This window comes from Engystomops pustulosus, chromosome 4 (assembly GCF_040894005.1).
Source record: "Engystomops pustulosus chromosome 4, aEngPut4.maternal, whole genome shotgun sequence".
NCBI classification, from domain to species: domain Eukaryota; kingdom Metazoa; phylum Chordata; class Amphibia; order Anura; family Leptodactylidae; genus Engystomops; species Engystomops pustulosus.
Window position 1 is genome coordinate 66,782,679 of NC_092414.1, and position 23,204 is coordinate 66,805,882.

At 39.0% G+C, this 23,204-nt stretch overlaps 1 protein-coding gene across 2 annotated transcripts in view; it reads right to left on the reverse strand.

Annotated features, from left to right (window-relative positions):
* Positions 1-4,198: 4,198 nt before the first annotated feature.
* JAKMIP2 (janus kinase and microtubule interacting protein 2) overlaps positions 4,199-23,204 on the reverse strand; it is a 72,689-nt gene continuing 53,683 nt past the window's right edge. Inside the window, exons 10-23 of one of the 2 annotated variants that reach the window (XM_072146154.1) lie at positions 22,504-22,623; positions 21,995-22,123; positions 20,376-20,459; positions 19,230-19,292; positions 18,234-18,332; positions 16,812-16,910; positions 16,635-16,688; positions 16,481-16,546; positions 13,277-13,345; positions 12,800-12,877; positions 10,539-10,742; positions 9,583-9,648; positions 7,116-7,189; positions 4,509-4,645 (exon numbers count right to left, since the gene is read on the reverse strand). In XM_072146154.1, coding sequence (XP_072002255.1) covers positions 7,139-7,189; positions 9,583-9,648; positions 10,539-10,742; positions 12,800-12,877; positions 13,277-13,345; positions 16,481-16,546; positions 16,635-16,688; positions 16,812-16,910; positions 18,234-18,332; positions 19,230-19,292; positions 20,376-20,459; positions 21,995-22,123; positions 22,504-22,623 — 1,182 coding nt within the window. In that variant the 3' untranslated portion in view covers positions 4,509-4,645; positions 7,116-7,138. Of the gene's footprint in view, positions 4,646-7,115; positions 7,190-9,582; positions 9,649-10,538; positions 10,743-12,799; positions 12,878-13,276; positions 13,346-16,480; positions 16,547-16,634; positions 16,689-16,811; positions 16,911-18,233; positions 18,333-19,229; positions 19,293-20,375; positions 20,460-21,994; positions 22,124-22,503; positions 22,624-23,204 lie in introns of both variants that reach the window. The other variant, XM_072146153.1, reaches the window with a different exon arrangement.

The following is a 23,204-nucleotide window of genomic DNA, read 5'->3' on the forward strand; positions in this document are numbered from 1 at the left end:
GCATGCCAATTGCACAATCTCCTAAAGACTTGTCCCATTTGTGGTATTGTGTGATAAAACTACAGTGTTGTTTTGTCTTTTAGCTGTAGTCTAGTCATACTGTGAGCAAGGATGAGGAAATTTTCACTTTTCTCTGTATGAACGCTGTAGAATTGGACTTGATCTTCCTTCCATTTTCCAGGATGAGATAATAAAAACATTGCCCCTTAGATACTTTGTAAGGCAGGCATACGCCAAACCAGTATTTCTATTCCAAAAGCAGTTCAGTCTCATGTATGCCTTGACCTAAAATACCAGGCACATATTTACAGTCCTCAGCTCTGCCTGCTAAACTCTGGAGCCCCATATTTCCTTCATTCAGCTGGTCCGTGGTGGTTCCAGAAGTCGAACCCTTACTGATAACCAACAGTCAAAATGATTGAATAGCTAAATGAATCTGTGATTTTCACATTTATTGTCCAAACTCCAGACACACATCACTGGTGAAACTGGTGATAGTTTCCAATAGGCTTACCTTCCTTTTTAGATTTTACAAGGGGTGTAATTGTTTAGAAACTTATGCTCTAAAATTATTGCTTGAATATTTTTGTGACTCAAGATTCAGCTAAATGGGGAGTTCAAGACACAATATTGCTGACCTATCCTTAGGTCAATATTATCAGATCAGTGGTGGTTCGACACCCACGGACCCTACAACTCAGTGGCCACTGCTGTGGGGTGAGGACAAAGGACAGCACTAGAAAGGGGGTACTGCTCAGCTGCCATTCAAGTGAATGGGAGTTGAGCTACAATAGTGTGTCACCGCCATCATACATTGTATACCCCTGCCTTATTCTGCCTCTGGGCACTTCTGGAAGCCATACTAGCTGATTGCTAGTTGTTGATCCCCCACTGATATGGATCTGTTTGATACAGATACATAATACATGTCACATAGACTTAATGGTTTCAAACTGTACCCTTGCTTGTCTATGTTTTCTCACAGATTCTTTCCATCGTATGCTATCATGTGGGGATTCTTACATATCTGCAATGTGAGAATTTATGCTTCTAAACAAACTCTTAAAAGAAATATTGCGTGGCCTCCCATTTAAAGAATCCGTACCATTCAGTGCTACGATCTATTTACTCCTTAACAAGCGCAGCTTCATTGGGGGTGCCAGGTGTTGGACCATAACCAATCTGATAATGTTCATCCATCCAAGAGATGCCGCTGGGATTAGACATTCTAAGAATCATTCAACATTGTAGAAACTGACCATAGATCAGTGGTAAGAATGCATAGTATGGTTGACTGTAGGGCTGACATAACATTAAGCCTTTCCCAGGCTATCTGTTTGATAAATTAAGATACCGTGTGCAAGTACTACAAATAGACAAACAACATATGACAACCAAAAATGTCCAATATTTAGAGTAACCAAATACCCAGGCAATACATTGTATAAATAATTCTTCAGTACAGCTATTCATGGTGGATGCTAGCCTCAGCAGCCTGAGCAATTGATGCGCCCGGCTATACCAAACCCTTGACAAAATAATGGCGCCCATCTTGGGTCATTTCTCCCAATACATTAGGTGCAATACAGGTAACATAAAACCTCTGATTCAATTTTTTAGTGGACAGACCAACATGTAAAGAATAGAAAGCCAAAGTATACAAATAGTGTGCGAGTTGTATGGTATAAAACAAAACTGTACAGTTTAATATGCAGGATAAACCATTTCAGTCATCTCCTTAATAACAGGGAGTACACTTGTATAGGCTACACAAACGTATCCTACTATATACACCACATATAGAATTCTGTACATTCTCTTTTTTCACAAGTACAAATGACCTCTATGGCAGTATAGACAGTGTGGTACCAGTTGTGTGAACATTGACAGATGGCTTCTGTGGATGACATTAGAAAACCCAGTGATTATGAAGGATTAGTTAATGTCCCACAACTGAAATATCAGTGCTTTACAAATATAATGTCCCTTTTCAATGAAGTTTTCCCCTAGCAAATCATTTCACAAGCTTGTAATCCGGACACTGGTCCAGGTACTATTCGTTGGCATTCTACACTTCATGCTTTTTCTTCTAGACCCCTTCCTCTGTGAGTACACCGGCATGCTCGCTTCTCCTTGAATCTTAGGTGGACCTCACCTTCATTGGAAGAGGCACGAGTGCAACCAAAACAAGTGCATGAATGCTTTATGTACAGCTGGTACAACAATGAAACAGTCTTCCGCAAACTTCAACAGTTCTGTTTTACAGTGTTGTTTCTCAAAATGGAGGACACAATGTTCTAGACATGAGAATCTTTCTAGGTGATCTGGTATTGCACAAAGCATTAACAGTATCAGTCTTTTGGGATTGTCATCCCTAATACTGGGCTGGCTGAGATTTCTGGCCTTCTTCTTTTCTGATAGATTTAGTTTTTTTATGTTGTTATTGATAAAATGGTAGTTTACTGTATACTTTATATTTTAAAAAATATAAAAAATTGGATCCAAGGTTTTTCTACCCTGAATAGTCATTGTCAGCGATGTTCCCACCAGATATATCCTGGATTGTACACTAGTGTTTGTGTCTGAGTTTTCCTACATTATATTATTTAGAAAGTGTAAAATATTTAGCAGTCACTTGTTCAGGTAATGGTATTTCTCAAAGCATAGTAATTATTTCAGGATTTTTCTATGTACAGTTAGTATGCTAACTCTAGGAATAGTCCAAGTTTTAATGAAAGGCTATTTACAATTAAGAACATGTATTGCTATACTTAAGAAGCTTTTGCTTTTAAAACAGAGTATGTACAATGCCTCTTCCTAAAGCAAAAGGAACAGGCTCCCCACAATAGCCTCTCCTGCTATCAGAACTTAGTATTCTTTCATGGTATACATTATGTGTCTCCAGCACAGTATATGAAGTATACAGTAGGCTCTGAGATTTTAGGCATAAGGCACTGCACATTTGAAACTGAAGCTGGCCATATACTTTAACTTGCTGCTAGATGAAGTAGCTCACAGCTGTATCCTTTCATTACCATATAAACATGCATGCTAAGATCAGCCAAGCATGCATGTGTACTGCCTAAAGGAAAAGTTGGTAAGCGACTGCCTGAAAGTCTGGTGCTACTTGTCTCTTGGGGAATAAAGCATAGAGAATGTACACACCCAACATGCCCAATTATCTCCCCTTATAGCAGATGTTAGGGGACAGTTGTCCCCCTACATATTACATCAACAATGTAGTAGTCAAAGTTCACTAATGTTCATGACAAGCTTTACATATGTCATGTTAGGTACCATAAGGCAGTATGTACACATCGATCTCTATCGTACTGTTACAGTATCTACTGTATGATAATATGGTTGTATCATTACAGATGCATAGTTGTTAAAGGTCATTACCATTTGTATACAGTTTTCTTAGTTATATCACTGTGTCTAACTATAAAAAAAACTTTGCATCAATAGTGTGAGATGAAAACTTTTGTAATATGTCTAAATGCCTCTTTTATACTTATGATAGTGGATACAGCTTTTAGCTTTATTCAGATCAGTTTAAAAATACTGCTCAATAAAGTCAATGGAGAAGGGAGGGGGAGAAGAGAGCAGGAGATAAGATGCTATGATGTCTTCCATTCAAACAGAGAAAAGAAAATCCTGCTATCATATCTCCCATGGGCAAACGCTCAGAAGCAGCATGGAGGACATAATAAAGCAGTATTAAGCAGTGTGGTGAGACAGAAAAGTTACAAGAGTTATCCTTTGCTTACTTTTTGATTCTCCTTCTCCCCTCTCCATAGACTTCAGTAATCTGATCTCCAAGTAGAGTTTCCTCCCCTATGGAGACAAGCTAGAGCCAGTCGACAGTCTAATATTGGGAGTAAGAACTATTTCTCTTTAGTAAAGTATACATTGACATTTATTATCGTTGTCTGTTCTATTAATTTATGGGAAATGTGTTATAATCAAAAGTACATTAAAAAAAACCTCTTGAAATACAACCTAACATAGATTGCCATACAGTGCTGATAGGTACACGCCTTTATTTCATTATGCATCACAAGCTGGAATACAAATAGTTGTCCAGCAAGTTTTCAGCGATAAATCCTTCCATTCTTCCTCTGTACTACAGGTATATTTTACTTGTCACTATTCCTGAGTTGAGACGAATAGCATCCCTGTATTAAGTAAACCAGACTGTATTCAATGAATCTTTTATTGTAAATAACCTGGGTGGGAAGGGGTTACGTCTCCAGCTTTGTAAATTTGCAGCGTAATTTTTCCTAATTCTCTCATTAGATATATGGTGGTACAGTAATAGTGTTCCCCTGCACAGCAGGGAGTAGATTGTTTCTCATTAGCTTTGGTTCTATGCCCAAGACGCATTCTTCTATTGACTTGTTGTTCCTCTTCAAGGCATATGTTCTCTTTTAGAATAAGCGCTTACATTTCCACTGAGTGCAGCATGTATACTGTGACTTCAGACCGGTCACACCGCAACAGAACTTAGAAGGTAAGGAGCAATGGCTTTGATTTCCAAGGCCTTGTGTCTCTCAGTGCTGAACCGGTGAAAACAACGTTCTCCTCTCTGCAAATATGGAAGCATTGATCTTTTTGAAAAGGCTCGTCCATATTTCCTAGAACTCTGAAACCAAGGTAGAGATGGAGATACATTATTATATGATATAATATGGAGTTTAATGGCAGTGTGTGATGCAATGTTAAATATATAATAGTGCAGCCATTGTTGTGACTTGAGCATTTCTACAGAATTATTAACTTGGTTCACGTCCAACTTGACATCTCTTGGCCCACGCTCTGGATATCCAAATTGTACAGTGTTTGGTATTACTAGAAATCAGTTTCCCTCTACGTTACTATTACCCTCAATGTGAGTCTTCTATAGAAAGCATTTGCTGGATGGACCAGGAAGCAATCAGATCCAGATAGACAGTCAAGCGATATAACAGGGAACCCAAACAGAAAACATATTTCTACAGTAAGACATCTAGTAATAAAATTGTCTTTATAAATAGTGACAACAGTAAAAAAAAAAAAAGAACTAATTTACTTCATATATAGGCCTCATGCACACAAACCTGTGCTTGGAAGGGTGAGCGCTTCTCACCCCTCCCCTCTCCATAGACAGTCGGTCACGGTTTGGGGAACAGCATGTGCTCACCGCACTGTGATCGGGTGCCATAGCGCTTCTCACCCCTCCCCTCTCCATAGAAAGTCGGTCACGGTTCGGGGAACAGCATGTGCTCACCGCACTGTGATCGGGTGCCATAGCGCTTCTCACCCCTCCCCTCTCCATTGAAAGTCAGTCACGGTTCGGGGAACAGCATGTGCTCACCGCACTGTGATCGGGTGCCATAGATGTCATAGATGGGCCCCCACACGTTTGTGTGCATGAGACCTAAATGACATAAAAATCCACTTTTATAAAATAAATGTTTGTATACTGAAAAGTTATACAATTTTCCAATATACTTTTTGTTATAAAAGTTGCCCCCTAGTCATGTGATATCATACAGGTGCACAGCTCGTTATATCACAGAGAGTAATCAGAGCTGTGTGATACAACGGCTCACGCACCTGCGTGACGTCACATGACCATGGAAAGATTTCTCTCCACTGGAAGTAAACAAAGAAGATTTCTATAGCTGGACAGCAAGCAGAGATCTAGAAAACTAGAGACAACTATACAGAAATTAAATTGGAAAGTTGTATAGCTCTTTATTATACAAAAAATATTTATTTAAACTAGACAATCCCTTTCAATAGATAGTGACGGAGATTTAGGTCCTCCTGCTTTTGGCTACAAAGTAGTGTAATGGTAAAAGAACAGACAGAGAAAAGTATAAAACAGATGTAGTAAGTTATTGATTATGGTAGAAAACTGCAGTCTTGCAATCTTTGAAAATGAAGCTTTATTCTTGGAACCAATTAACTGGAAATTTCTAACTGAAACAAATTGAATATGGATAAATAACATAAAAAGTAAATGATAAGTAATCGGGTTTGTGTTATAAGAAGTCTTCCTATTTTTCTACAAGTAAAAAGAGCGCTATATATGGCACTTGATAAGCTTTTGAGACATAACATGACATCTTTCCCAGACTATTTTATGTAAAAAAGTCCTCAATGGTGAATGCCTTGTTATCAAACCATATGAACAAATTCAATCAATTCTAAAAGTGATTGAGTAACAATAATTCAGGTCCTTAAAAAACATTTAATGATAAGGGACATCTTAGGGGTTTTTACAGCACTTTATAAAGCATCTTTATCCATCACAGGTTAAATCACGTTAAACAATGGTGAGTTGCTCTTTTACATCATCAATATTGTAAAACCAGTAGTCTTTTATGACATTTCTGTAAAATGTCTCACTCTTGAGACTGGACATGAGTCCAATTCTTGATGGAGCATTTAAAACTGGATGTCCACATTAACAGAGCCTCTTAGCCTGCCCATCTTACCCCAACCCTATATAACACTTATTGCAAACCAAAATTTTAATATACAACTTATCTATCACTGACCCTCTGACAAGACTACCTAGACAAATAACACTTGACGTATAGATGACTCCAAGTTACAAATGGACCTTTCTGCCCTCTGTGACTACTGGTGGAGCTCTGTGGACAGTAGCAATTTACCGTACTTTAGTCCCAGACCAACTGTTAGAGTTATCAAAGGTCTAGGAGAGAAGAGGAGTGCAGGGACAAGGATAAGAGAGTATGTTCAGCATCAAGGAGATTTCTTGCTCTTCTAGAAATCCTGGAGACCTATACCATATCCAGTAGTCTGTTATGTATACTGTAGCTTGACTACCAAAGCAACCATAAAATCTACCATCTTTTGACGGTCATAAGAGCAATGTTCCAGTAGGAAAGTGAGAGTTAAGCTAAACTGAAAGTTAAAAAAGAACATTGATATGGTAACCACCTACCAACAGCTTGGGACACACAGGATTTAGGAATACTGAAGTGACAATACATGGCAAAATGGAGACCACCAGTCTTTAATAGCGTTTTATATTGGTTCATTTCGTTGTTAGCAGTTAATGTAGTGAGTGAAGGTTAGGAAAGACAAAGAATAGCTCTTACCTGATCAAGAGGTAACATTAATATCAAGGCCAAAGAATGAAGGCGAGAGAAAAGAACAAGAATAGAAAAAGGAACTGCAGAAGAAAAAAGGGCAAGTTTTTAGCAAAATGGTAAAAATGTGACATCAAAATAAGGGTAATTTTAGTATATAAATGTATTGGCACCGATTATTTGAAGTTCCTAGTTCCTATTGTCATGTGGACAAGACACAATGAGCATTGAACTGAGCAGATAATTACAGTCTATGGTTTGTCCATATAATGTGTAGTTTTTAGGCTTAGTTATCCAGTTAGGAGACCTACTCAGTGATTGACAGCTATATCTGTATGCATATTAATACAGAGAATTAGAACCACCCACTGGACAATGAAACCCAGAAAGTGCACATATGGAAATGGAAAAGTATACGGAATTTTATACTATAAAATATTCTGCTCAACTACTCCAGCACTTTGCTACATATAAATCAGACTGCTTGTTTAATGTGACCGATTCCCTTTAACATACAAACAAATCAGAATACAAAAGTTGGTGCCAATATTGTGGACGCATACTGTACACCCAACCAGATACTTCTTAGACAACTGGACAGAGTTCTTATGATCTTCTATAGCAATAAGGGTTACACTGGTTGTAGTATCATTACACATACAGTGGGTGTGGAAAGTATTCAGACCTCTTTAAAATTTGCACTCTTTGTTTCATTGCAGCCAATTAGTAAGATCAAAAAAGTTCTTTTTTTTTGCTCAGTAATGTACACTTTGAACGGCATTTTGACAGAAAAAACAGAAATGTAGATATTTTTAAAAATGTAGATAATTTATTAAACAAGAAAAACTGCTCCTATGCTACTCCCTCTGGTGACTTCTCGGTTTCTGCATTGAGCTACCTATGGTCAGAGACAAAATGCAAATCGTTGCGTCAAAAATAAAGACAAATCTCTTGCAAAAATGCTCATAATGGCTAGAGATGACTCGATCTTTCAAGCTTTGAAATTTTTTTCACAAGGTTCAATGTGGATCCAATGTGAAATAGTTTGAACTAAAGTTGTCCTGGAAATTTGTATATAACCCCCCTAGTCCTCTTAAACACAGATTTTGATTTAGTTTTGTAATTTTTGGGGATACTTTTTTTTAAGTTTTTTTTATTTCACCCTACCCATCTCCCCTACTTAAGCTCTGAAATAAATGACAGCTGCCATTTTGAAATCAAACATTTAGATTCAATTTGCTGCCTGGAAAAGTATCTAATATGTATCATAGAAATATACCTGCAGAATTAATTTGGCAATGATTAAAGAGGTTGTCTGGCTCTGGAAACCCATTTTCAAACACCATGGGGCTCATTTACTAAGGGTCCGCGGACCACACTTTCATCCGGTATTCCATCGATTTCCGATTCGCGGCACATTTAAAAGGGGTTTGTGTCGCACGTGATTGGATTTTGGCACTGGGGCAGGTCCTCGGACGATCGATTCGGACTTGATTAGGCCCAAGCATGGGATTTAACTATTAAATTGTGTCACAAGACAAGCACTTACATACACTGGGAGGAAGATGGCAAACTCCGGCGAACCTGAGTGGGGAGCGACACTTGCAGGATATCGGGTGCACGATCTCGTCAGACAGTCCGGATCGGGGATCGCGACTCGGAAGGGTAAGTAAATGTGCCCCCATGTTTGGAAATCCTGAGACTGAAAATGGCCATGCTTTTAGGGTCCTCATAGCTGGCAAAAATGGTGACTACAAAAATCACCTCTCACCCTGGAAGATCATAGACTACTAAGGGGCTCACCGTTTTCCTATTGAACTGAAATGCACAGTGTTTCCAATAACAATATTTGTTACCAGGTCTCTTCCCAGAGTTAATCCACAGAGCTTTAAAGGGGTTGTCCGAGTTTTTAAAAAAATATATATATGTGGCCGGGAGCGGGCTGACTAAAATAATAAAGCTGTACTTACCTCCCGGTGCCCTCTGGTATCCAGCGCTGCTGTCGCTCCGGTCCGGGCGCCATGTAAACAAACATGGCCGCCGGAGCAGCGCTGCATTCAGCTTCCGGCCGGCCGTGGCCGGGTACGCCTATTTGTCCCTATACACAGCATTGTGTATGGGGGCCGGAAGGTTGTCGTGTCCAGCCGGAAGCTGAATGCAGTGCTGCTCCGGCAGCCATGTTTGTTTACATGGCCCCCGGACCGGAGCGACAGCAGCGCTGGATACGGGAGGGCACCGGGAGGTAAGTACAGCTTTATTATTTTAGTCAGCCCGCTCCCGGCCACATATATTTTTTTATCAAAACTCGGACAACCCCTTTAAACAATCATGCTATGTTGGTTGGTCATAGGTCCTACTCAGGATTATTGTATACTAAATGTTTAGGGCAATGACCCCATATGCTCTTTACCCATAAGCACAAGTCATAACCAAAAATCATTTTTTACGGCTAAAGATATTAACATTTACAACCAACCTTTTCCTCTAAGTCTTTAATCTGTCTCTTCTGAATATCTGTTTTAGTCTCCAGGTCACGTATCCTCTGAAAACAAAGAGAAAGTTGCAATTCAGTGAAGCTATAAATGGTATATAAGTCTTGACCTCAAATACACATTCTGGTTTTTGGATGGACCAAAATGATGATGATATATATACAATGGGGTACATTTATACTATGATGGCAGTAAGTGCACCAGCATATGATAGTGCCCCAATCCCACGGCACCAGATGGATCTATCAGGAAGCTCCTGACACCGAGGTCTGACCTGGTGTAGAAATGTGCCATAGACTGTGTAGAGGGGTGCGGGTGCGCGCACTTCACATCCCTCTAACCCATTTGACATGGAGGAGGCTTAAAAGGGGAAATAGGCGCAACCTCTGACCATATGTTAATATATTTTTTTAATTATTTTTTGGAAATAATAAAATTCCCTGCACCTTTTAGGCTTGAATCATGTAGCATGTGTAGACTTTCTGTATGTAAATCTGTCAAACATCTACAAAATAGATACTTCCTTTGCTTGGTTTGTGCCTAACTGTCCTTTGTGGGAAAACCCCTTTAAGAATCATGTGTTTGTGTGAATAACCCTTTCGGTAACAAAGCTTACCCAAGTAAAGCTTACTTTGATAATTATAGGTAGAACTTATAGTACCTTGACCTGGGCATTATAATTTTTTTCAATTCTTGTTATATATGTAATTGTTTTTTTACAAGAATCAGTATTTTGAAAAATGTTGTAATGTATATACATAAAGAGAACCCCAAGGCAGGAATAATATGTGGATATTTTGTGGCAAAGGATAAAACATAAAAAGATGCTTCAGTCTTTTCTCAAAGGGGTGTTCTACTAAACAGTATTCATGACATGTATACAGAATATCTATAAGCACTTGATAGATAATTGGGTGGAATTTTCCCTTTCTTTACTCACCTGATGAGCTTGTTGGAGAAGCTCCATTCTCTCCTGTAGGATCTGACAATCGAATTCCCTACTTTTCCGTAACATTTGTCGCCTGAGCTTTTCCACAGCCATTCTGAGTTCATCTTGTTGCTTGTCATTGAGTAACTCTCCAAATTTAATGACTGAATCTTGCTGCAGTGCGTTGTACAGAGTGGCCTCTAATTCTTGGATTCGCTGTTCAGTCAGTGGTTTATCAGAAAAGAGAAGACGAGAATCTCTATTATTTCACTATTACACTGTAGTCCATTTCATACACTACATTGCCACTAGAGGGCAGTGATAAATGTAGTTGTAAAAAGGCTGCATAATATACAGCAATGCTGACAAACCTATTATATATCTCCCAAAGGCGACACAGCCCTCTCTATGTGCATGCACATTGTCATCCCAGCACAGACATGTATTAATGCCTCCTCATGCTCTCCCATGTAGCCCATGACATGGGTTTCTCCATTTTAAAATTACTCGTCCTGGGCTACCTGGGACTGCAGGAAGATTGAGAAGGTGTGAACAGGGTGAGATTATCATTGGCTTCCTGCCCTGGACCCTGTGATTCTTCCTGTTCAGGGTACCCTGTAGAGAAGCTACAAAGTTAATCCAGATTTCCCCTCCTTCTCTCAACTGTATTGTTGTCCTCAGGATGCAAATACGGTTAAAACTGTGTTAGAGTAAGAAGCACTGAGTTGGCAAATAAAGGATTTGTAGTACTTGATAGGTATGCCTTATCCAGGGTTAGGGTTCCATTCAAACTAATTTATTGAGCAGTAGGTCAAGTATCTATTTTACCGCTCCATCCAATACTATGGGAGCAACAGAAATTGCCAAGGACAGTGCTCTGCTATCTCAGAGATACTGAATGGGAGTTGGACCCCCACCGATCAGATTGTTATCCGGAATTCTTTAGATAGAGGATGACAATCGCACTTAGCACAACTCCTTAGCACTTTGCAATAAATAAGTTCGTTTTTGGTTGTATTTCACCATCACGGATATAGAGTGACCTTGTAATGGTACTGTATTTCTTGCATCAACTTTTAGTTTATTTTTTCTTTATTTTTATCTATTTACTCAATTATTTCTCAATTTCAGAATCTGTATTTATGGTCACTAGGGTTGCTTGTGGGAGTTTGCATGAAGTTACAGTGACAACATATTAAGTCACGTGACTGACAGCAAATTGGAGTTGACATTATATCTGTTTCTATGGACAACCAAAAAAAGTAACTTCTATACTGTATGTATGTATGTATGTATTTATACAGTATAATTAAAATATACCTTAACGATTAATGGGTGATTTCAAGATTTATTTACTGATTATCTGTCCTCAAAGGAAATCCACGGTCAGGAATTTACTTTCTAAATTAGTTCCCGTGGTAGATTCCACCTCACTGAACCATCCTCAAACAGTTTTTGTCTTCTCCTTGTATGAAGCCCATAAATAAAATATATGATGATGGGATGGGGAAGTGAAGGAATCTACCACAGGAACTACTTCAGAAAGTTGATTCCACATGGAAGATTCCCTTTAAGGTGGGGTGCTAGGTCTGGGTCTGGCATCTGCCCCATTAACTCCATCAGCTGTTTGCAGCATCTGTGGGGCTCAGTAAGTGGACTTCCATGTTATAGGCCAGGTATTTCAAGTTCATTCACCACATGGCCATTGTGCAGCACATTCCCACTCAAGTGAATGGGGCTGATGCAACACCAGACACAACCACAAAAATATGCATAGCACTGTGCATTGTAAACTGTGAAGACGCCACAGTGCTGGTCTGAACAAACCTGAAAGTAAAATTACCGTACCATATTTTTTTTACATTGTGAGGCACTTCTAGTCATGTCCTTTAATCCTCTCTAGAATATCTGACTATTGGAAAGAGTAAGGCGACCTTGAAAAGACGATCGTTTTCAAAAAACGGCCATGAAAAACAGACATCAACATCTTTTCTTCATGGCTGATTTGCATCAGTCCGGCATTGGTTTTTCACGTATTCTCATAAACTATTGTCTGTGTGGGCTCCGTGAAAAACAGTTTTGACCAGGACCAAATCGGTTGCATGGTCTATTGAAAATAACGCTAGTGGGCACTGATCCATTTGGTGCAGCCATGTGAAGTACCTTAAAAAAACTAACACCACACAACTGATTTTCACTGTCGTGTGCATCTGCCCTTAGCAGCGATGAGTGGGGTTGTATACTACACCATATGTTGGTTACAAAATACAAACCACATATGCTTGGTCCAATGCTTGCTTCCTGTAGTCCAGTTCTTCTTCCAAATACCCCTTCAGTTTACAGAACTGCTCCTGAGGGTATTAAATATTGTAAAACATAATGCTCAGTCCATAAACAGTTGATACTCTATGTATGATGCAAATATATTACCAACATTTTTCCATTAAGAATGTTGATGTATTCAAAAGTTGATACAGAATGCACAAAAGCCAATGGTGAAAATATTGATATTTTTTTCATTTGATGCCCTGGTCCAAGGCAAATATCTAGCTTGTGCATTTCACAACCCTTAATGTTTTTTTTTAAATCTCCTTTACTAATATAATTTTCTTTCACTTTTATAATCTCTTTTTTCATTCTTTCTACTATTAGTTATTTAGGTAAAAATGTAGGTATCACATAGACTAAGTAAGTATTGGCAATAGCAATAATATAACCATATAAACCTCATTCATCTATGAAGTACTCACCATGTCACTCTCTAACTCCATCATCTTCCGATGAAGTGCGGCTTCAGCACCTTCAATCTGTTGTATCCACTATAAAGACACAAAAGCTAATTTATCATTTAACATCAAATCAATTCATCCCTTTAAAGATCAGTATGTAGTGTAGATGGAAGCCAGTGGGGCAGATTATCAATTAGTTTATGACAGGATTTTGTTGTGTTGTAATTTGTACAGACACGTTTGTACAGCATCCTTGTTATACATTTAATAAGTAATAAATACATTTTTTACCAGTACACTTTAGAGCTACAGTGTGGATTGGTGCATGGTGTTATTTCTATTTCTATGACCATAATAATATCTGGGAGATTTGTATTCACCAATTAATAGGAGCTGCGAAGTACAACTAGACAGTCTTAGGCCTCATGCACAATCACGTGTATGCAGGCCGCAACCAATGGGCCATGTACTATTGTGTTCGGCCCATCTAACATGGGCAGGGTGAGCGACATGTCAGTTGAGAGAGAAAAAAAGTTCTGTACCATGTTAGCCAGCTGAAGAAATTCCTGTTGCTTTGTCAAATAAATTAACCTTCTTAAGAAGATTGATGTTTGGGTAAAGTCCTGATCGTATCCGGAGTTTGTGGAGTTTATTTTTCGTGTTGTTAATGTTGAAAGAGAGTGGCCAAATAATTCCTGCTCTAAAATTTGTGGTGCAGTCATGTTATTGGTGTATGAACGTGCCATATGGGACCATGGGCTAGCTGCAGTTTGCGCAGCTAGCAGTTATGTTCATGAAGCTTTAAGCCCATACCAGATTTAATATTCTGTATTAAACACTTTGGTAAGTCTGCCATAGTATAACACTCTCTCTGTCTAACTCTAAACTGGCTTACTTTGAGACACTTTTGATAAATTTACTCCAGTCTATCCAGCGGAAACTCACACACAATAAAACTGATGTTGCCCCTTGTTGCATTCAAACCCTGGACCCAAGGACTGCCAAGCAACAATGCCAACCAGCGAGCAAGTGCTACTCAGCTGATATATACTGTATATAGATTGTTATAGAGATGTGTAACATAGTAGTTGTTATAGTCAGCCATCTTTATAAATGTATGTACTATAATAATAATAATTCTTTATTTAAATAGCACCCACTGATTACGCAGCGCTACACAGAGCTTGCCAATCCCCATATACAGAACTGAGCCAGTGTATCTATGCCAATATTATAACACTATTCTAATCTTAAATAAATCATAGTTTTACTGATATGCTGTATGCAAGATATTCTTCTTTTCTTGGGTATGGGGGGGGGGGGCAGGTATCCTGGAACTTGGTTGCTAGTCCTGCATCAGAGGGTCATTTTTAATGATCACACATCGCTCTTTGAACCTGGATGATCGGCCACGTGATGACGTCATCACGTGGCCGTGCACCCCTTCCTGTCCAGCAGCAGCCAGAAGAAAGAAGATGCAGAAGCCACTGCCAGAGGTGAGTTCAGGAATTAAAAAAAAAAAAAAACAGCAGTAAAAAGATTGTGGCGGCCGGGGGTCCTAATATATGAAATAATTATGGGGGCAGCATAGAAAATAATTAATGGTGGGGTAAAGCATAAAAAATAATTAATGGTAGAGGGCAGCATAGGACATAATTAATTCAGAGGTGCAGAATAGGAAATAATTAATTATGAGGGGCAGCACATGAAATAATTAAAGGTGGGGGGCAGCATAGGAAATAATGGTGGAGGGGCAGCATATGAAATAATTAATGGTGGAGGGGTAACATAGGAAATAACTAATTATGAGGGGAAGCATATTAAATAATTAATAGTGGAGGGGCAGCATAGGAAATAATTAATTATGAGGGGCGGCATATGAAATATTTAATAGTGGAGAAGCAGCATAGGAAATAATTAATGGTTTAGGGGCAGCATAGGAAATAATTTAGGATAGGGGGGCATAGGAAATAATTAATTATGAGGGGCAGTCTAGTAATTAATGGGGGGATGGCAGCTTATTCAATAATTAATGGAGAGGGGTCCTAGTATATTTAATAATTCATTGACCCAATTAATCATTTAATTGGGCCATTATATAAAATGGGGTTGCAATATATTAAATAATTAATTGAGGGTGGGCCCAGTGTAATACGGATGCGGTTACATGTACCGCTATTTATTTTTAAACTTTAGTCCGGCCCCCCAACACTCTGAGAGGGACCGTGAACGGCCCCCTATGTAAAAACTTTGGGAACCCCTGCCATAAAGCTTATGATCTGTAAAGTAAACATCCTCAAACCGTCCAGTAACGTTATTAAGTTGGATACATGATAAAGGTATACATTATAAATGGATATCTTGTAAGCATTACACTAGTAGACCAGAGGGGGGCAGACTTCCATCTGAAAGAGCTCATCAGTAGCAAACTACTATGAAATGTAGAGTCTCTCCTGTCATTGGAGTCTCTCCTGATTTTGCTCTTAGTGAACTGCTTATCATGCAGGAGGAAATGTAGAAAAAGAAAATGCAAAACTGCAATTTTTATGAGGTCAATTTCTATCATCAGGAGATGTTTCATTTGTGTTTGCAACTACTGTATACCAGTATTAGATTATAATACAATTTTGGTGTAAGCCACCTTCTAGGGGGCACATGGCCACCTGTCGTTTTTCAAGTACACCTTAGTCTGCACCTTGTGCAGTGTGGCTTATGCATCTTTATTTTCCAGATGTTCTGTGCGACTTTTCACTTATGTATAACTATTTTTGCTTATTTTTGCGACTTTTTAGTCGCAAATCTGCACCTGATCCAGGGTCCAGGTTTCTTGTATTTTCTGTAGCTGCATATAAATAGTTTTTTGCACGAGGACATGTGTATGGGATATATATTGGGGTTCGGTGGCTACTTAGTATTTGGTACATGTGCCCGTGCCCCGGATCTTTTATGACCCTAGCAACGCCCCTGATTCAGGTTATGAATTACCGGCCTTCAAGGTAAATGTCTATACAATTCTCTGGGTTGTTATTCTACTCACTAATCAATGGTTTCATTGACCAGATATGTTTCCTGGAGGCCCTTAACATTTTATCCTGTCAGACATGAAATATCATCCATGCTGTATATAGTATAATCTGAAGACCCATAGGCACTTGTACATTATACATGAGCGCTCACTAAGACAATGTAACTGATAAACAGAAGTGATGAATATTTTAACATTACCTTCTCAGCCAATGACAGCACAGTGCTCGCCTGGATTATGGCGACTTGTTCCTCATTCCTTAGATTCTGACATGGAAGAGAAATATAGGTTTTATTGTGCAATATTGTTTAGTCTCTCCCAGCATCCACTATGGATACCTAATATGCTACCTACCCCATTGTCTCCAAGAATATCCAGCTGTTTGATTAGATCTGGGATGTTAACATCCTTAAAAATAAGGGATAATGTAAGAAAAAGCGTTTTCCAAGGTAAATCTTTTGACCTTTTTGGCCTTCCATACATTTTGTAATAAATGAGAAATGTATACTAAATATACATCTAGTTCAATACCTTGACACCTTCCTTCATGCAGTAAATCTGTAGGGCACTGACTCCGTCAGAAAATGGATGAATCTGTAAATTGAATGGAGGCGACCTTCGTTCTCTTTCCTGTAAAATAAATCCGTCATCAAGGCACATAAACAGCTTTCATTATTGTTCTGTATTATGTAGGTTTTATTCCTTAATGTATCTCTTTATGCCGTATCTATATACCTCCTGTACTCCATTATAGGGTTTATCACATGAAGGCAACCCCAACTGTTGCCCTATTAGGGCATATGCAGAGCATAGAGGGGTATCATTACTCTGGCACCCCTTTCATGAGCCAGGAAGTAATGACAGACTTGAGCACTGATACCGTACTCTAACAGGGTGACCCTGTTAAAGTTTGGAATAAGTGGGCAACCCCTCTAACCTTGAGACATGTAACAACTGTGCCAGTGTCTTCCTCTGTCCACAGAATTTGGCTTAGGATGTGTTGATTTTATCTTTTTGTTTTTTCTTGATATTCCTAGTGTGAACTGTGCTTTATGTCGCTGGCTGTGTTTGAGTCTAATTGCATCACACCCAGTTCTTCAGCAGCTCTGCTCTGGTCCAGCAATAGTTCACTTACTATGATGGACACTAGTCATCTGGGACTGAGGCTCTCTGGCTATATAAATATATATATGTATATCTATGAGTGTGACCCAACTTTTAGTTTGGGTTCAGGATTTGGGTCATACTGCTGGATTAACGGCTAACTAGCCATGGCTGTGATTGGCCAAGAAGACACCTTCTTGGGTCCATTCATCTCTACTCACAGCTAGTCCATTGCTGGTCATATTTCCTGGCTATCTCTAAATCGTGCTTCTCTTTCTGTGCTTCCATATTCCTGTTTTTCCGATCTTGTCTTACAAGTCTTATCCCTTTGTACCATATTTGCTATCTCCATTGTGACCCGGACCTCTGACCTTGCTTTAATGTTATTTATTTGTAAATCTTATTTCATATCCTCACTTTGATGTAGTTACTGGCCAGTGTTAGGGTGGACCCAGTAAGCAGGCAGAGATTTATTGATGACACCAGAGTGGTTATACGTATGTCGACTCCTGGAATCAGGCAGTTAGAATGATAGACAAGTTGACTCACTTTTTTCAATATAATGCTGATGCTGTGACACAATTTATACATCTAAGTCAACAAACACTTTCAGGAAATGGCATTGGTGGTGGGATGGAGAAATTCCACCAAGACTCTACCACTTTCCAGGCATTTTTTGTTATTTTAGTAAATGCAGTTTGTAAAGCTATTTAACTATACATTCTTGTATTTGCTAACCAGTGACATGATTAGTACATGATACGATAAATAATAATTACTGCTTGTATCCTTTATAATGTTTAATGCCACAAAATGTAAGAATATTAGTAATTAGGGAATGAGACTTACTTCTAACTCCAGATTGCGGAACTCCAACAATTCATTCTGGTCTCTAGCATCCTGCAGCTCTTGTTGCAGGCGATTATTCTCTGATTCCAATTTATCAATCTAAAAATGTTCATTATCAAAAAAGAGAAGCTGAAATCAGGATATGTCTGATTCCTCCAAATGTGAGTAGTGATGGTGGTCACACTTCGTAGCTCAGTCTCATTGCTAAGTTCCTCTTTTATTCAAGGAACAAAGTCATTCCTACTATTGTGCAGGCCAACAATCAACAATTAGGGTCCTAGATGCAGCTTTTCGTCTCTACTACTGGACACATTGGGGCAGATTTACTTACCCGGTCCTGTTGCGATCCCGCGGTGTGTTGTCCGACGAGGATTCGGGTCTGCTGCAATGGTCGAGGTCGGTCGTCCAATTTCCTGCATCTGTCGCTTCCGCGCCGAAGTCCGCCGGACTTCACCTTCTTCTTCCTGGTGCATGTGAGTGTATGTCTTGCGTCACAATTCTAAATGTACATCCCGCTCGTTGTCTGAATCCGTCGGGTTGTCCGACGGCCCACCTTCTGATTTCTGTTGCGTGCAAGCCATTGCTGATGCACCAAAATCCGATTGTGTGCACCAAAATCCCAGGGCAATTTGGCGCAAAGCGGAAATTGACGGGAAACCCAACGAAAATGCGGTTCGCGGAAGTCTTAGAAGAACCACAGAGGTCAGCAATACACATATAAAGATGCAATATCCTAACATTCATCAATTTTTTTTAAAAATATTTGCGGTCAGACATCAACAGTAAAAGCTCAATATGCAGCATACTTTTATTTTTAAATTATTTTTCTAGGCTGATTTTTGCAATTTCACAATTTCTTTTTTATTTTGTTTTGTTTTTTTCTTCTTTGATGATTTTTACCTCTCAAAATGGACATTAGGTTTGATATTTTCTACACAGAAGTACGAGTATATAGACATAACCTAACAGGCTATTCCAAGCAGATATATACTATACCTTTTCTATTAATTCCTGGTTTCTCTTTATAAAACGTTGCTTTTCATCCACCCAGTGGGAATCCTATAAATAACAAAAAGTAATTTGTTTTATATTCATATTGTCACTAACTTGTTAACAAACTTTGCATAATTAATTATTACAAGAGGACACTGTGGGGGTTAAGGGGCATGTATCTGTCTTGTACACCAGTTTTCTACACTGGCCATCAAATTGCACATTTTTATTTAATTTTCTACCCCCTACCCCACTTTTTTGAAAAGTGGGCCTGGTGGAGGTGAAGCACAGTGCAGGCTGGGGCAAGAACCCACTGGCCAGCCAAATTTGATACAGCCTACAACAAAGTACTGGCTCAGGGTATTGCTGAAATCTGCTGTGCCAGAATTACTACGAGGTCGGAACCTTTTAATAAATCTTCCACATGCTTCTGCAGGGATTATTAAGATTGGTGCATGGTCTTAATCTTTTTCAATACATTTTGTACAGGCAGTCCCCAGGTTACATACAAGATCGGTTCTGTGGGTTTGTTCTTAAGTTGAAATTGTATGTAAGTCGGAACTGTATATTTTACAATAGTAATTCCAGCCAAATTTCTTTTGGTCTCTGTGACAATTGGATTTTAAAAATGTTGGGTTGTCATAAGGACCAGGATTAATAATAAAGTTTAATTACTTGATAACTGTTACAGCTGTTTATTGTAGCCTAAGGCTAAAGTACATTAAATTACCAACATCCAGAGGTCCATTTGTAAATAGGGGTCGTCTGTAAGTCGCGTGTTCTAAAGTAGGGGACTGTCTGTATTATATCTTATTAGAGAAAAAGGCTTTTTTCTCCCCCCTCCCCCCTTCCTTACAAATCTGTGTTTCCCTCTGAACTCTCAGCTGCTAGCAAGAGGGACAGACGCTTCCTGAGATGTCAGAATAAATAGAAACTCTACATATGGGGGAGGGTAAGCAGTCACAGCAGCTAGGTATGCAACCCACAGCTGTTAGAAAATGCAGAATACAAGTCCCATAATATCCAAAAATATCCATGCACACACTTGACTACTGATTCCTGAAGAGTCTGTTAAAAGACAACGTACACTTTCATGCTTATTTTTAGAATTTGCTTAGAGAGCGGGGAAAATTGCTGAGCAAATGTTACCTGTCCCTTTTCAGCCAGTTCCTTCTCAAGATCTTCGATTTTGGCTTTATAGCGAAGGGCTTCTGTTTGCATCTGTTCCTGAATCTGCAAAATGTTATCAACATAGTGTCATTTCATGTCTTGTTTCTGCTGCATCATTAAAGCACATGGAAAATGTGCAGCAAAATAACCAAAAACTGTATGTAAAAGTTAAATTCTAGACTAGTTATACAGACAAATAATTGTGTGTGAAAAATGCAGATGAACTTAAAGTGTAGTTGAAAGTATATCAAACTAATTAGACCATCATTAATTATTTAAAATATAATTATGATCAAGTATATTACAGTAACATGATACAATTCTGTTTGCTACAGGCACCACTATGGGAGCTCAGTTACATTATAGTGTTCCTTTGATCTAAATAATAAAACGGTATGCATTCAGCTCCCTCTAGGGGCGGCAGAAAAAAATATTTATATTAAACATTACTTCTTGTGAACAGCTCACAAGGAATGTCAGATATACCAACAACAAGTAACATCTCAATGATATTTATAGTTTCACAATGTCAAACAAGCAGACTATTGCCTTGACTGCAAAGAATAGTAACATTTCACTTGCTAGCTTTGCAAAAACTCTCCACCATTTTCAGAGGTTCAGAACAGCAATGGGGGCACAATGGGTAAAGGATGACAATTTTCCCCCTCTGGGGGTTGGTGTAACCAAAAAAGGGCACTCCATCTGTCCTCTGTCCCTGGGTTGTCCTGCCTGGTCAACAGTAGCTGCCCTGCCTTGCAGGAGATTTTCAGGGATTCCTGGAAAACCCCTTTAAGCAACTTACTGCTGTCTATTAGAATATATGTTAATATATTTCATTATATTGTTAGAGTAAGAGAAAAGAATGGTTCTACATGATGCATTATGGATAAACAATTATTAAAGACTGGTGAGCGATATTCAGTAATCTTACAAACCCTGCACATGCCGATAATGCTTAAACTAAGTTCACTAGTTATTTTTGGTGCACTCAGTTTAACAGGTGTGCCCCACAATTATGTTGGGACTTCTGACATAAATGTGGTGGTTGGAAGAATTCCACATTGGAACGTTCCTTTAGGAGCACATATTTGTGTTGTTGCGGACACGATGCAGTCACGACACAAATGCGCAAACGCTTCATAAATACATATGCAACCAGTTTGCACATCAATCTCTGCGCAAAATGAAGCTGACAACTGGCGCAGCCAGTTTGATCAATGTGGGCCATTGTGTCCAGCACTTACTCTCCAGTACCTCTTCTGGCAGCCTACACAGATTTGGAGGATGGAAACCACAATGGGACAATCAGGAAAGGGTTGGTATCCGTCGTTAGAGTACAGTTAATGTGAATAGAGTGTAGTTAGGAGTAAAGTCTTTACAAGTTTTTTGGCATTAGTGAGTAAAAGAAGTCTCATTCATAAGATCGGTGGGAGTCCCAACAAATGGAACCCCACCTTTTAGATTTCTATGCCCTATCCTAAGGATAGGATCCTAAGGATAGGGTATAGTTAAATAACTTGGTACAACTTTTTAGCTATATTTACATATAACTATAATAACTAAGTGTTTAATGGAAATCATACCCCGTGCCAGCTTACCTTTGCCTCTTTCTCTGCATCTATTATACTCCCTGTGTGTTCCTGAAGCAGAGCGTAGGCCCTTTGCAGTGCTTGGTACTCCTTTGTCAACTGGCGAAACCTTAGCTCAGATTCCTCAGCGGCCAAACTCTATGAAGGGACACGATTTACTCATTTTAGTTATATTCCTTCATATAAATCTTGTCTTGTGGGAAAACCTCTGAATTTGAATTAATATGCAGTGCAATTAACACAATACATGATAAATATTCTTTGTAAATCTATGCATTTGCTATTACATGTACGTAGTTGCAGCATCTGAATGTTACTTTCAATATGTTTCAAAAATGAACAACAACACAAGAACTACTCTGAATATCAAAATGGTCATAAGTGAAAGCTTATGGGTCGCAAAGCAATATCAGAATCATAGTTATGGTCATAGTATGTTGGGGGCAATGCAAAGATAGCATTTAAATGTAAACCCTTAAATAAGAAAATTATCTTTATTACTGAGTAATAACACTTACTTCATCTAAATCATCATCCGGTGTGGCAGGCGTCCGGTCTGTTCGATAGGAAGCTACTGATGATGTTTCAGAGTCCATGGAGTCATCATCATATCCAAATACAGTGTCTACCAAGTGTCTCTGTAAAAAGTATGGAAAAAATAACCAGCTTATGGCTGGAAAAGTAATATTGCTTACACAGAGAAACTAAGTTTGAGACTGCATCCAAATTTGCTTACATTGTGGTGGGCACCCGCAGCAGAAAGATCCCAGTTACATGGGTCCAGGAAGATACAATTGAGGTAAAAGCAGGAGGACTCCATTATAATCCAGTGTAGTAGTGAATTATAATATAAGTGGCAGTAGCCTGGGGGACAAGCCTTTTAAGGGGCCAGGGCCACCCAAACCACCCACCAAGTTTTATACACAGAAGGACTTTCATTCATGAAATCCTTGTACATCTGTTCCTGCTCCACTACACATGTACACAAGGTCATACAAAGGCCCTGAAACTGCAAATTTAAAACAGGCAGAAGGGACATTCCCCAAAAAGCTTGATTCTAGTACCATATATAGGAAGGGGCTATAATAGTCATACAGCCCAAGGCCCATGGGCAGTCTTTATCCATTCCTAATCCAGTGAATCAAGTGTTCTCTTTATTAATCAGAAATACATACAACATTTTGACCCTCAGTCTCTGTCAAGCATATGACAAAGACCG